At 27.1% G+C, this 16277-nt stretch overlaps 4 protein-coding genes across 4 annotated transcripts; all 4 read right to left on the bottom strand.

The window, feature by feature from the left end:
* Nucleotides 1-1482: 1482 nt before the first annotated feature.
* Nucleotides 1483-4714, bottom strand: LOC108753964 (putative gustatory receptor 28b). Its single transcript, XM_018495958.1, has 6 exons — nt 3701-4714; nt 3460-3546; nt 3338-3391; nt 1780-1899; nt 1552-1642; nt 1483-1493 (listed from the first exon to the last, which is right to left on the bottom strand). The coding sequence occupies exons 1-6, from the start codon at nt 4712-4714 to the stop codon at nt 1483-1485; spliced, it is 1377 nt and encodes a 458-aa protein (XP_018351460.1).
* A 1874-nt stretch (nt 4715-6588) lies between these two features.
* Nucleotides 6589-7908, bottom strand: LOC108753980. Its single transcript, XM_018495973.1, has 3 exons — nt 6850-7908; nt 6678-6764; nt 6589-6615 (listed from the first exon to the last, which is right to left on the bottom strand). Exons 1-3 carry the CDS (start codon nt 7906-7908, stop codon nt 6589-6591), a joined length of 1173 nt encoding a protein of 390 aa, XP_018351475.1.
* A 1017-nt stretch (nt 7909-8925) lies between these two features.
* On the bottom strand, nt 8926-10600 carry LOC108753978 (putative gustatory receptor 28b). Its single transcript, XM_018495971.1, has 3 exons — nt 9563-10600; nt 9117-9203; nt 8926-9033 (listed from the first exon to the last, which is right to left on the bottom strand). Exons 1-3 carry the CDS (start codon nt 10598-10600, stop codon nt 8926-8928), a joined length of 1233 nt encoding a protein of 410 aa, XP_018351473.1.
* A 2931-nt stretch (nt 10601-13531) lies between these two features.
* Nucleotides 13532-15811, bottom strand: LOC108753965. Its single transcript, XM_018495959.1, has 4 exons — nt 14756-15811; nt 14210-14296; nt 14041-14118; nt 13532-13537 (listed from the first exon to the last, which is right to left on the bottom strand). The coding sequence occupies exons 1-4, from the start codon at nt 15809-15811 to the stop codon at nt 13532-13534; spliced, it is 1227 nt and encodes a 408-aa protein (XP_018351461.1).
* Nucleotides 15812-16277: the final 466 nt, after the last annotated feature.

The following is a 16277-nucleotide window of genomic DNA, read 5'->3' on the forward strand; positions in this document are numbered from 1 at the left end:
CCAACACATCTCTTTGTTATTAATTTACATTTGGTGAGTTTAAATTTAAGACTGAGAACACAGATAACGCATCGAGAAGCGAGACCAAACTGAATGAGTTTGTTAGTCGTTAAGTAACCATGACATTAGTCATTAAGTAACCATGACTTCAACCATTTATGACGTGAAGTGCAGCGTACATATTGTTACATAATATAATAATATGTAATTATTGTGACAGCAATATTCTTTATTTATACATATATACATATACACGAAATAATAAATTCACAATATACATCGATAGCTCGTAAAGATTATTATTAATTCTAATAATGATTAAAATTTTATTCTCCATATTCCATACATTATCTATTAGTAGGATATATTCTTTATCTAATATTACATGTACACACAAATTTGGTACTTAAGATTTTTAATTTTTATATAGTTTATTATATTATTTTCAATGTGAAAATATTGTTGACATTTTTTTCTCGATTAAAATATATCGTTGATATTTGAATTTTATGTAGCTAATTATAGTATATTGTCTTCGTAAATTTATTAAAATATTTTAAATTAAACTTAATTTATTTTACTATTTTTAATATTGTGTACTAAAGCATTAAATTACACAATTGCTTCGAAATATAACATTGCATCGTGAAAAACATGTGTGACAAATGTAATGTTAATAAATTGAAACTAGAATACAAGTACAATGTTATTGATAAAGATTAATCTAACTATTTATCTAGATTAAAATTAATCGACATATTCTCTTTGGTGAAATTCTTAACAGATTGTAATCTATAAACTACATGCAGGATAGCTAATCTTCTTTATTTTATTAATAATAAAAAATGTAATGACGAAAGACATCATAATGGTACGCTAATTTATCAATTGCATTATATTTCGATGAAATGTTCTTTAATCATCGTTAATAAATGAATTAGCTCAAAATACAAAGAAATATACAATAAACTGTTTTTGAAATTTAATTTTAATTATAAAGTCCAAGTATTCAAAGATATGTTTTATTTTTTATCATGTGTGTGTGTGTGTGTGTGTGTGTGTGTGTGTGTGTTCTGAGAAAAATAAAATTATATTAAGTCTAAATTAATTTAAATATTAGACAGGATTAACCCCAAAGGTATCGCTAACGAATTTAACCTTAAGTTATTATATTAAGATAATTCTTACAAACGTATTTATTATATTTGACACATAAGCAAGTAAAATACATTCACAAGATTTATTTTTACAATTAAACGTTAACATATAAGATTTTGTCTCTATATACACTTATTACGTCTATACATGTGTCTAATATCAAAACATACACAAAAGAATACGTTTAAATATTTAAAAGAATATTTTTTTATTTGATTTTTATCTTTTTTTAAGTAGATTGTTTATGTAATATTGTTTGTAATCTTATTGCAAACTTGATCAGTAATTAAAAATTATATTAAAATTAATAGATATGTAGTAATGTTACTCACTATCTAAAATTAAAATTATTTATAAATAACCAGTACACATTATTTAAAACAAATAATTCACTTATCCCGACGAGAAGTGTTGCATCTACTATAAGACCCTTAGCAGAAAATGTATTTTCCCGTTGCAGTACTTGTAAGGAAAACAGCTGCAACTACAAAACATTAGATTAGAAGATAATTAAATATAAAATTAAGAAATAATTACTAACTACACAAATTTAATGTATAAAGTTTGACACACGAGATATCTTCAGAAAATGTACAAATCAAATTTAATTATTTTATTTACTTCATCTTTGATTTGTTCATCGATAGTGTCATTCAATATTTTATGAACCGTGGTACCAATCCCCATGGCCTCATCCTTGCTAGTATCACAAGCCCATCCCATCAGCGTTATTTTGATGCACTGATACATCAAAGACGTTAACAATAACCAATCAAGAGCCTTGTGATTCACATTTTTTGCAATTTTCCAATGAAATATATAGAAATATAAAAAGAAAGTGAGCTCAGCAAAAGTTATAACTATGGTAGCGAGAAGCTGTAGACTGAAAATGATTTGAGTTACTTGGACTCGTCAAATATAAATTCGACAGACTTTTGAAAGTGAAAATTCATTTAGTAAGTGTCTGTTTATTAATGCTGTATTCGAGTATATGTATTGTCTTCATATAATTAAAACATATATTTATTGTCAAAAAAGCATTTTTGCGAGAGAAGCGTCTTGGTGAAACGATCTTCGTGAAACAAACCTTTATTTTCTCGGAATTATAACATTGTGAATAAATGTCGGAATCATTATATATTTAATATAAAATATTTTATTGCATTTTTTTAAAGAAAAAAATATCCGACATACCTCCGATATCATTTTTTCGATCATGTATAAAAATGCCCTCACTTTAGTTGCTCAAATAATTATACTTTTTGGAACAAATCAATATAATGTTTTTTTTTAAATTCACGTTTTTCTTTTTTCAAATATTACTAATCATTGTGTATGCGTATAAATATAATTATCAATTTCTGTTGTGTGTAAAGATATTAAAAACGTTAGTCTTATTTGTTTATATAAAAGAGATAGAAAATGCAAACATTGAGAATTGTCTTAGAGCGTTAAACCAATTTTATTTGAAAATACAAAATGCATTATTAAATAAATTTTAAGTGACATTTAATATTTATGATTTAATAATAAAATATTAGAAAAAGATATAATTCTATGCATCAATTGCTAGTAACAAAACATATATACTTTTTGTAATAATAAAGATTTTGTGATAATAAAGAATTGAGATTTTATTTTAATTGTTTATAACTAAATTTGTCTACACCGTTGTCAGTATAGCATCGATTAGATATTAGATACAATAATTTTTTATTGATATATTTATTCGTATATTAAATTATCGCAGAATGACCAATAATATTTTGATGATCTGATATACTTATTAATTGTATACTTTCGTATGTTAAAAATAAATTTTAAAATATACTAGCTCATAACAAAATAAAATCATTAATTAATTTATGAATTAAAATAATTAATAAATACAAAAAAATATTTTTTTATAATACATTTTTTTATCGTTGTTATTATTATTATGCTAAAAGAATACATAAGCGAAAGTGTAAAATATTAAAGACTTATTTCTAAAATACATTATATAATGTTATAAATACATGCATCATATAACATCTTATCTATATATAGATATGTGTACATATTCTTATATTATGAAAAAAAGAGAAAGCCTTAACTATTTAATAATCTCTTTCAATTGTTAATTATATATCTCTCTTTAATTAAATTATTTGTGTATCATTGCGTTGCATAAACGCGCAGTAATAAAAAATTGTACCAAGATTAATAGATATGTGCTTACGTTACTCACTATCTAAAATCAGATTTAAAAATAAATAATAGATATCGAATTATTTCTAAAGCAAATAATTATTCATTTACCGCAATAAGAAGAGTAACATCCATAATGAGACCTTTCGCAGAGAATACATTTTTGCGATGCAATATTTGCACGGAAAACAGCTGCAACTGCAAAATGTGAGATTACAGTACACTTAATTACAAGACTCTAAAACTATTATTAATGTGTAAGATTTTATATTATATAAATATAAAAAAGTTACATTAATAAACGAAATGTCTTCAGACGAACATAAAAATAAAATTTTATTTTTTCATTTACCTCTTCTGTAATTTCTTTATCTGAGGTATTGTTAAGCAAATCGTGAACAGTAATTCCAATCTTCACGGCCCTGTCCTTACCGGTCTCACAGGCCCATACTATCAATATTATTTTTATACAATGAATAGTAGTATGCACCATTAGAGATACATGAAAAAATAAATCAAACGTGCTGTTCTCAGACACACTAAATCTCCATTCCGTTATATAGTAATATAGATGAAAAGTGAGCTGAGAAAAAGTTATAATTATACTAGCGAGAATGTGCAGACTGAAAACTGTGTTTAACATCTGCACTGTATCACTAATTGCTAGATGCTGCTTCTTCAAAGCTTTGAACTCCATTAATAGGAATGCATTTTTGTGCTCGTGATAGATCCGCCTCAAGAGATGCGGCTCATCGTTGATAACGAGTTCCCGCAAATTTACTAAGTTATCGTCGATTCTTTTAAAACAAGCTTTCAATATACAAACACAATTCATATACAACATATCCATTTGAAATGCCATTAGATTAATATACAGTACCGGCACTTTATACCAAGTAAAGTTCAATCTGGTACAATAAAACACTTCTATTATGATTAGAAGGAAGAAACCCAAGATGTCCTTGGCATGAATCAACTTAGATAGTTTGCCATACGTATTGAGGGGCAGTTTTGAAGAAACATTCATTATAGTTTGGAGCAAGTTCATTCGAGAGCCACTTAAAACGTATGCGACGACCGCCATAAAATTAGCGGATATGTATAAGCTGTTGCGTTCAAGAGCTTTAGGTACATTTCCGACATCGATTGTTCCAGCGATGTTAATCTCATAGAGCACTACTAGTACATAAATACTAAAAATACCAAGAATGAAAATTGCTAGAATGTAACGCTGTTTAGAAGTCTCGAAGGTTAAACCATTGATTTTGTACGGAAATATTCCGAGAACACTACTAAAGGTGAAACAGGGATACATCAGCGATTGAAAGTCCGTAGCATGGAACAACAACTGCCATTTCTTCCACATTTTGTACTTGGCGCCTCTTTAAAGTTTTAATGACACTAATTATTACCAGTGTGCAACAAGTTATAACAATCTAGATTACAGCCAAAAATTTTTATTCGTTGTACTTTAGTGTAAACATGAGTTTTACTGCGATAGATATTTCTGAATGTAGTCTTCCGTTTGTTTATAAATGTATGCTTTTCGACAATCTACACCCGGCTAGTTTTAGTGAAAAACTGCAAGCGGTTGCTGTATCGAAAGAATAAAGAGTTGTTAGTCATAAAGTAACCATGGTGCTCTTCGATCGGTAATTGTTATACCATTGTGCAGAGTATAACACATATGCGTAATTATCATTACCTATGTATATATTTATATATAAAACTCACCACAATCGTATATGTATGCGGCAAATAGAAAATAATGACTACGGCATACATGGTCAGTAATATTCTGAAAGTGTCTTTAACTATTTCTGAGATATATTAGATGTACAACTTAATTCTCAACTACACGAATGGATTATTTGGACTCGGATGAAAATTTCAGTCGACCACTATTTTTATATGTATTAATATTGCAGAGTTGAAGTGAAGAGGTAAAAAGGATTGAAAAATTATTCATTTTTATGTAAATAAACTACATTTTTTTCATTAAAACCGAGAATTACGTGTGTTACGTACAACGTCGCACATACAATCTATAATATTGAAGTTTTTATATGTATTAGTATTTAACCAAAAATGTCACTTCTTATGTATTTAGGTAATGTTTTTATATAAATAGTTTTGTTTAAAATCTTATTTATTGAGATTTTATTTTAAATTGTTTATGGCTATATTTCTACTAATCATTGTCTATATGACATTGTCGATAAAACATATGCTTACTTCCTTTTTATTTATATTTTTATATATTAACCTTGAATGATTAATATTACTATATTTTGTTAGTTCATTTAATTTATTTATTATTCTTATTAAAACTTTATAATACATAGTTACAAATTTGTGTGCATTTCTTATTTATTTTTGTCTTCCAAGTTCGAAACCAACGTTGCACCTTTTATTGTAAGCTGAATGGTTTTTTCTGGGGAGAAATTGAACTCCGTTACGTCCCTCTGATGACAATGCCCGTGCTGAGCAATTTTAAAGAAAAAGTTTTTAATGTATTTCTTAAAGTTAAACTAATAATGATTAATTAATTACATGCTATAAAGTGCTTTATTAAAAAAAAAAATTTTGTCTAAACTAGAAAAATGTAATTGTTATATGTATTTACATGAAGTCCAAGTAACTACTCAATGTAGTTGAGTCACTATTTTATTACCAATTAATAATTCATACAATTTATTACCATGACTATATATACTTTTATAACATTCAGCACTACTTCAATTTCTATTACTTTGTAAAACTAGTTACAAGTACTTCAATTGCAAAAAGTTGCAAATTTATAGTTGCCAGAACTATTTTGTTTTCTCTCAGTGTGGATATTTTGAAGAGAAATCTGAAATGTTAATTAAATGTTTTCTTAAAAGTAATTTCAAAATTGTATTAGCTTACTGATAATAAACATTAATATTTTTTAGAATATTTAATAAGTTCAAAATGATATCTTTCATAAATGTATTAATTATGCTTCAAAGTATAATTAAACAAAAGAAAATATAGATACATACATTAATTGAATACTGTTTATGATATAAGGATTTATCCGTACATATGTATATTTGTGCATTTTTATAACATTAAAAAAGAGAGTATTTTTGCTGAGAGTATTTAATAATATATTTTTCACTATTAATTAATATCTTTCTTAGAAAATTATTTCTGTGTCATTACTTGCTAATCCTCTGTTGCAAACTGGCGTGGTAAGCAAGAATTGTAATAAAATTAATATGTAATTACGTTACCCACAATCTAAAATCAAAATTATGAAAGTAAACAATATTGAATTAAGAAGCAAATAATCGCTCACTTACTGCAGTGAGAAGAGTAGCATCCATAACAAAACCCTTCGCGGAGAATGTATTTCCGCGATGCATTAATTGCAAGGAAAACAGATGCAACTGTAACACGTGAGATTAAAGTTAAACCGTTATTAACTCTGCAAGATTTTTTTTTTAGTTTAAAGATACTTTTTTTTTTAATTACCTCGTTTTTTATTTGCGCATTTGAAATATTATTAAGTAGATCGTGAACGGTGGTGCCAATTTTTATGGCCTGGTTTTTACCGGTTTCACAGGCCCATACTATCAACCCTATTTTTATAGAGTAATATGTCATAATCACTAACAAATATATATCATAAATTTCGTTGCCCAGATGGTTCGTTAACGTGCCACTTCTCCAATGCATTATATAAAAATACAGATAGAAAGTGAGTTCGGCAGACGTCATAACTGTAGTAGCAAGGAGTTGCAGACAAAAAAGCACGTTTAGCATTTGCACTGTATCGCTGATCACCAGATGCTGTTTCTTCAAAACATTGAGTTCCATTAACAGAAATGGATTTCTACGCTCGTAATAGATTCGCTTCAGGAGAGATAGCTTATCGTTTATCACATGCTTTTGCAGATTGATCAGATTATCGTCAATTCTTTTGAAACAAGCTTTTAATACACAAACACAATTCATATATAGCATATCCATCTGAAACACTATCAGATTAAGATACGGTACAAACGCTCTGTGCCAATTATTGGAATCCAACGTATAACAATAGAACATCGTTAATCCGATTAAATAGATGAAACCGAAAATATCTTTAGCATGGATCAATCTAGACAGTTTTTGATATGAATTGATAGGCAATTTTGAAGAGATATTCATTATAGTCTGGAGCAAATGCATTCGACGACCGCTTAAAATGTATGTAATGACCGCGATAAAGTTACCAAGTATATAAAAACAGTTACGCTCAAGTGTCTTAGGTATTCCTCTGAATTTGATCGTTCCAGCAATGTCAATCTCATAAAGCACTTCTAACTCGTAAATGCAGAGAATACAGAGGACGATAGTTGATAATACGTAACGCTGTTTAGAAATTTCGAAAGTCGAACCGTTGATTGTGTATGGGAATATTCCAAGATTATTACAGAAAGTGAAGCAGGGACACATCAATGATTGAAAATTCGTAGCATGAAACAATTGCCATTTTTTCCACTTTTTACACTTGGTGCATCCTTGGAATTTTGTTGATAAATTAAGCATTATTGGCAGGATATAAATATAGAGCATCTACATTATATGCTATACTGCACAAAATGATTAATTTTTAGTATTAGTATATTATTATGGTATTAGTATATTATTGTGACAGACAGTTTCTTTTTAAATATATATTCTAATAAATACATAAACTAACATATACTTTTCTTGGATCTACACTCAGAGCATTTCAGTTAATAACTACGAGTTGTTACTGTCTTGAAACACTAATGTCATTTGTTAGTAGAAAGTAACCATGGTGTTCTTCGATCGGTGATGATTAATTACCTTTGTGCATTATGAGTTAAAATGTAGCAATTGTTGCTTAATTAATATTACAAAATGTATTATAGTTCATACGACTTATTTTTTTCTTGCGCTAAATAAATAATTAATAAAATATTAAATATTATATAATAATATGAAGAAAAAATGTATTCTAATCCTATATAGACAAATTAAAAAGCAATATATCCAAATACATTTTTATTAATTATCATTGATATGGCATTGATGAAAAATAAAAACTTAATACCTTTCCATATTTATTTTTGTTATAATATTATAACAATTATAACATTGAGTCATTGAGGATTGATGCATTGCGGATTGATGCTTTTCATTATATTTTGAAAAGAAATTTGAAACATTAATATTTTCTTACATATTAGAAATACATTGAAAATTGTGTTATCTTATTAACATTAATATGTTTTAATTTCGTAATGAAATAATATTGTAGATAGATCACTCAAAGCTGATAATTTTCACAAAAGTTATTATACCTCAAAGTTATATATGAATGAGAGACAGAGAAAAATAAAGAGAGAGAGAGGGAGAATAAAACGGATTATTTTTGTAATTAAATATTATATACGTATGATATTATATAAAGATTTGTATGTATATACATATATGTATATGCTGTATATTTTATGAAAACATTCTAATAAGAAATATCATTTTAAATTCTATTATTAAAATATATATTTATTCATTTGATTACAATATCTTTTCATTTCAGTGAATTATTTGTGTAACATTTCTGGCAATTTCATCATTGCAATAATATTTCATTTTAAAAAATTGTATCAAGATTAATAAATACGTGCTGACGCTACCTATTATCTAAAATAAAATTAAAATGATAAATAAATCACTTTGTAAATGTTAATATATAAATGAAATACATATAATGAATTATGATTTACCGCAGTGAGAAGTGTCGCGTCCATAGTAAGACTCTTTGCGGAGAAGGAATTATCGTGATGAAGAATTTGCAAGGAAAACAACTGCAACTGCAACATTAGATCGTAAATTAATTAATAACAAAATTAGAAAATGCAATTATAAATTTATATTATTTTACACATTAAATGTAAAATATAGTATTAGATACCATAAGGTATATGGAGAGAATTTTTTTTTAATTTATCCTAAGAATATGATAGTTATGATACAATACTTTAAAGATTTTTTACTATGCACTTTGGTAAAATTAATCAAACTTATTTTATACTTTATTTTATACTTTATTAATGAATGCGAAAGATTTACATTAAAATTCTTCGAAATACAATGCTGTCTCACGACTTTTATATAAACTCTAAGAAAAAATTCTCTCCGTATATATAAATTAAATTACATTTTTTATTACCTCATATTTTATTTCATTATCGTCGATACTGTTAAGCACATCATGAACAATGGTACCAATCTGCAAAGCTTGATCTTTGCCGGTCTTACAAGCCCATACTATCAACGTTATTTTTATAAAATAGTACATTAAAGACATTGTCAAATACGTATTATAAATATAATCTTCTACATTAATCAGGGTTACGCCTCTTTGCCAATACAATATTTGATAGTAGAAATTGAAAGTTATCCTGGTAAAAGTTATAATTACAGTAGCGAGGAGCTGTAAACTGAAAATTATGTTCAGCATTTGCACTGTGTTACTAATCATCAAGTGTTGTTTTTTCAATGCCTTTAATTCGATCAGCAATAATGAACTTCTTTGTTTGTAGCATATTTTGTCGAAATGATATACCATTGTATACTCCCACATGTTTTCCAAATTATCATTGATTCTCTTGAAACAAGCCTTTAGTATACAAACACAATTCATATACAACATATCCATGTGAAATGTCAATAGAGTAATATATATTATGTAAATTTTGATTATAAAATGTATATTCATCTTGTAATATATCGGCACTTCAAGAAGTAAAAACAAGGATCCTAAGAGGTCCTTAGCGTGAATTAATTTAGATAGCTTCTGATATAGTTCCGAAGGTAATTTTGATGAAATGTCTTTTATGGTTTGAAGCAAATGCATTCGCGGACCGCTCAAAATGTACGTAACAACTGCTGTAAAACCACTGAGTATGTAGAAGCTATTACGGTTAAGATTTGTGGGTACACTTCCGTTTATACAGAAGTTGATGAGATAGAGAACGTACAATAAAAAAATGATACAAATACAGATAACGATAGTTGAAAGGATATATCGTGGTGTGGAAATCTCAAAGCCCAGTGCATTGATCTTATACGGAAACATTCCAAGCATGTAGCAACATGTGAAGGAAGGATACATCAATGATTCAAAATTCGTAGCGTGAAATAGCTCCCATTTCTTCTGCATTTTGCCATTGGCCCATCTTTGCAATTTTGATGATGAACTGAACATAATTAATAATTCATGAAAGAACAGCCTAAAGTTATTAATTATTTTATAAATGCACTTTATCAACAAGCGAAACAGTGATAATTGCGACAGCTTTATTCTTATTATGTCTTTAAAATTTGTCTCCTTATATAACATATATTATATACTGATAGAACTTTTCACTGTTAATCTACTCACACTAAATTGAAATTTAAAACTACAAGAAATTTTTTTTCGTCAAATGAAATTCAAAGAGATACTTGTTTATAGTTGTAAAGTAACCATGGCACCCTTCGATCGACATTATTGAGGCATTGAACATAAACGAATAATATATAATTACTGTAAATTATATATGTCTACACGAAGCAAGAGATGTAGACTGTATAGTATTTATATAGATTAGTGACTCTTTCATGGATTCATTAATAAATACAGACCATTAAAAAATTCTACATTTTTCTATTTTGCAAATGAGATATTCAACATTTTTGTATCATGACTCTTTGAATTTCAATCTTTTTTTGGTCTCACAAACAACATATATGTATATACACATTACATATGTACGAATATGTAATTCAAGATGCAAAAATATTAGAATATTTATTTTCTACTTATTCAAAATGTTATTATTAATATTTATTTCTGAGCTTAATTTACTAATTAATTACGAATAACAAATACTTTTGAGTATTTATTAAAATATAGTAAATTAAATTTTATATGTGTGTGTGCACGGCATAAATATTTTACATATGAATACGATTATATAAATTATGCGTACAATTTGAAACACATTGGTATGTATGTATTGTTGAGAAAGGACAAATATAATATTGTAAAATGACAAGTTATTATGCAACGCCTTATCTAAATTAGAATTAGTAGATTTTTATCTCGAATTGATGAAAGTTAACATTTACGTCATAATCTACAGACTATACTGTATAGTGGCCGCAAGTTCATCAAATAAGATCAATTTTTGTATTTTAATAACGATAAAGAGATCAGATAATGCGATATGAATTTATTATTTCGATAATGCATGTGTCGAATATTGCTTCAATTTCATAAGTTTATTGTTGATAAATGAAGTTTAAAGGACAAATATACCTCCAAGGAACTGTTTACATAATCTGTTACATTTTTATATATTTTCTGCATGTTATACATCTTAATTTATATAGACTTATTGATATTTACATTGATTTATTTATTGACTTGCCTTTGTAATTTTCACGACGAAATGAACATGATTAGTAGAATGTCACGAAAGAATAATTTAAGAATTATTAATTATTTTATAAATGCACTTTGTTGTCAAGTAGAACGTGATTGCGAAGTCTTTATTCTTAAATGTTTTTAGAATTTGTCTTTTTACAATGAATATGTGCACTGATATGGACTCTTCACTGTCGATCTATTCATACTGAATTTAAATTTAAGACTAAGTTTTTGCATGAAATGATAAAAATTTTTAAGGAATCTCTTGTTAGTTGTCAGGTAACCATGGTGCTCTTTAATAAATATTTATCATTATTGGTGAACATAAAGGAATAATAAATGTAATTGGGACATGTGCATAAATGAAGCAAGAAATATAATAAGAGATAAATTACATAGATGTAGATCAGGTTTTTTCAAGGATCCATTAACAAATCGTATCATATTCAAAATTTATTTTACAAATGGGATGTTTAATCTTTCTATATCATAACTCTTCGAGATTTAATCTGTTTAATTTTACAGACAAACAATATATACATATATAAATTGTACATATACAAATGCATAATCGGGATGCAAAAAGATTAAAATTGTTATTTTGTACTTCTACATAATGTTATTATTAATTTTCCGAACTTTATACAAATTGATTATAAATTACAAATATTCTTCCTGTTTTTAAAATGTATTAAATATATTAATTATTTAATTTAATATATTTTTATTAAAATATATTAAATTATACTTTGTACGTATGCCTGCGCGCGTAAATTTTGTACACACAGATATTGTTAAATGATTCTATGTACGTTTTGAGAAACACTGATGCCATCAGGAAAGACATGTATAATAAATACACTATTATAAGAGAATCGACTTTGCAAAAGCGCTAATATCTTAATTAATCGATATATTTATCTGATAAAATTCTTAATAGTTATATATTCAATATTATAATCTATAAACAACAAATTATCCCATGCATGATTAATTCATTATGCTTCGAAAACAAATTAATGGAATTACAAATAGCTTGAACTATCAATGCGACAATGCACCGATTACATTATATCTTAACAAAATTTCATTATACTTATTGTTGATAAATAAGGTTTAAAGTACATATAAATATTTCTAAAAATCTTTGTAAGCTATTTTCGAAAATTATATTAAATTATTAAATTTTTAAATATATTTACAAATATGCATAACAACAAATATTTATTATACTGTTATTTATCATTTATTATAAAATGCTTTATAACCTAGGTTACTAAATTGAAAAAAATCTCAGCAGAGATCGATATTTGTAATTGCAATGAAATACAATTATTTGTAGTAAAGTTTTGATTAGTTGCATGCATTAGTAATTGCATTCACAACCGTGGCCAGACTCATACTGACCATTTGTATAATTACAGCCATATGTAAAATTCTCGAAATTAAGAGACACGGTAGTGTCTCGCGCCAAATAAACGCGCAGCGCGAGGAACGAACGCGATTCCCTTTACACAGTACTAAAGCGAGCAAAAAATGCGCAATTTCAATTTTTTTACATTTTATTTTCTCTTAAAGATATTGATGCCGTTTTTTAATATGTTACTTAAAAATACACAGTCTGTAAGAAGATTTAAATGCTGATCGTAAAAGACATAAAATTTAAAAAAATTATAAAATTAATATTTTCGAAAATCATATTTTAGTAATTTTAGTTTCTCTTGTTTACGTCTATACAAAAATTTAAATCAATAAAAAAGCAATTATAAAATTAAAATACATTATTAATATTTAGTCAAGCTACCGCGAGCTTTGATTACAGTGTTACATCTATTTTGCATACTATCAATTAATTTGTCCATCACAGAGTCAAAAATTAACAACTTCAAAAATATTTGTTGGGTATATCAACTTGTATATTACAAAATATTTGCTTTAAAATGTTTCCAATGCAATACGTATCGTATTATAAAAAAAAATTTATTATATCATTGAACAATGTGGATAATAATTATGTATATATAGACAAAATAAGTCACATAATTTTTCTGCTCACTACTATGCGTGTATATGTTTGTACAAGATATCTTTATAAGTATACAAAAGCGATTTTCAATGATATTCTACTTACAATGATAAAAATAAAAATAAAAATAAATATTTAATATTTAAAATATATGCTTAATATTTAATTACTTTTATCTGAATTAGATCGTATGTATAAAATTGATTACAGTCTTCTCATCGCAAGAATTCGACATTAATAGGAATTGTATTAAAATTAATAGGTACATAGTAATGCTCCCCACCATCTAATAAATAAGATTATGGAAACAGTTAAATATATCTGCATTTGTTAAACGAAAGCAAGTAATATATATGTGTATAATATATATTACTCACCGCAGTGAGAAGCGTAGCGTCCACAATAAATCCCTTTGCGGAGAATATATTTTCACGATGCATTAATTGCAAAGAAAATAGCTGTAACTGTAATTTACAATACATCAAAAAATTGTCGAATACAGGTTTTAAAGAAATTTGTACATCTCATAATATATTAACCCTCAGTACCCACTTACACAATAAGGATTAGCGTACCTCCCTCCCCTCCCCCCCGATTTTAATAGTTCAGACGTTTTTCTCGATCCCTTTTTACTCATTGCAAAGTATTTTTTGTGCTATGACATTTTAGACTTTCTAACTCAAAAATTCTTTTTTTTTTTAGTCCTCAAACATTATATTAAACAAAAATTAGTTAAAATTGATGCACTACAATCTGAGATACAAAAGAAGAAACGCTGGATTACAAACACCCGGATGTGGATAGATAGGAACTTTTTGGAGATATAGGTACTGAGGATTAAGAATTACATTAGTATACACGAGATATAATTAGCAAAGTACATAAAATGTGCGAATTAAATTCATATCTGTTAAAAAATTTACCTCGTATTTTATTTCCTTATTGCTGATGCTATTAAACATGTTGCGAACAGTAACACCGATTTCCATGGCTTGATTCTTACTGGTTTCACAAGCCCATACTAACATCATTATTTTTATAATGTAATATGTTATACCTGTAATGAAGGTTTTATAATAAACCTGACTTTCCAGATTGCCTCCTTGGCTTACAGAGTCTTTTTGTATTCGAATTAAGTAAAAATATAGGTAGAAAGTAATTTGAATAAAGGTCAAAATTATCGTGCAAAGGAGTTGCAAACTGAAGATTGTTGTCAGCATCTGTACTGTGTCGCTGATTGTCAGATGTTGCTTTTCCAGAGCTTTAAGTTCCATCAATAGGAATAGGTGTTTCTGATAGATTTCTCTAAAAAAATATGGCTCACGGTGCGCTACGAATCTCCGAAGATTCATTAAATTGCCATTGATTTGCTTGAAACAAGCTTTTAAAACACAAACACAATTCATGTATAGCATATCCATTTGGAACACTAGCAGGATTATGTATCCTACGACAACCAGGCGGAAGACGTTATCCTGCATATTGGGAAAATATATCAACACTTGTATGATTAAGAAGAAGAAACCAAAAATGTCTTTAGCATGAATTAATTTAGATATATTCTTATATGTTTCCGGGGGCAATCTTAAAGAGATTTTCAATATTGTTTGAAGTAAGCGCATTCGTGGTCCACTTAAAATGAACGTGCCAGCTACTATGAAACCGCCAAAAATGTGGAAGCAATTAAGTTGCAGTATCCTAGGCACACTTCTGAATGCAATATTTTTAGAAATATTGACATCATAGATACTTATTATTTCATTAACGCAAAAGATGCAGAAAATGATAGTTGATAGAATGTAGTATAGTTTGCAAGACTTAATAGTTGAAGCATTGATCTTGTATGGAAATATTCCCAGAATGCGGCAAAAAGTGAAGCAAGGATACATTAACGATTCAAAATCCGTGGCACAGAACAGTTGCCATATTTTCCCTTTTCTTTTACTTATAAATGCTTGGAACTTCAATAAATTGAACATGTTCGTTGAAGTATACATATATAAGAATACAATAATTTAAATTATACACTATAGCCGAAGAGATATTAATTATGTTATTAATGCACTTTAACAGCAATGTTTACAAAAAATTTTCTTCCAAATATAATTGTTTGTCTCTACGGAGAATGCGTAAATTGTCATAAACTTCTTGCAATCTAACTACACTTGACGAGTTTAATTTTAAAACTACAAATAATTATTACATTATATAGCGAAAGAAGACTCCAGTAATTTGTTAGTTATGATGTAACCATGGCATTTTGCTTATCTCTGGAACACGCATGAAATAATGTATAATTAAATGTGTCATGTAATCCACAATCTTGCACATCTAAATGATGTATAAAGCGAATAAATGTTATCAAGATATTTCTTGGTTCTTAATTAGATTCATACATAGATAAATACAAAATTACAATAGAAATATATAAAATTATATATAAAA

The sequence above is a fragment of the Trachymyrmex septentrionalis genome, unplaced genomic scaffold (assembly GCF_001594115.1).
Source record: "Trachymyrmex septentrionalis isolate Tsep2-gDNA-1 unplaced genomic scaffold, Tsep1.0 scaffold74, whole genome shotgun sequence".
In the NCBI taxonomy this organism is placed as follows: Eukaryota; Metazoa; Arthropoda; class Insecta; order Hymenoptera; family Formicidae; genus Trachymyrmex; species Trachymyrmex septentrionalis.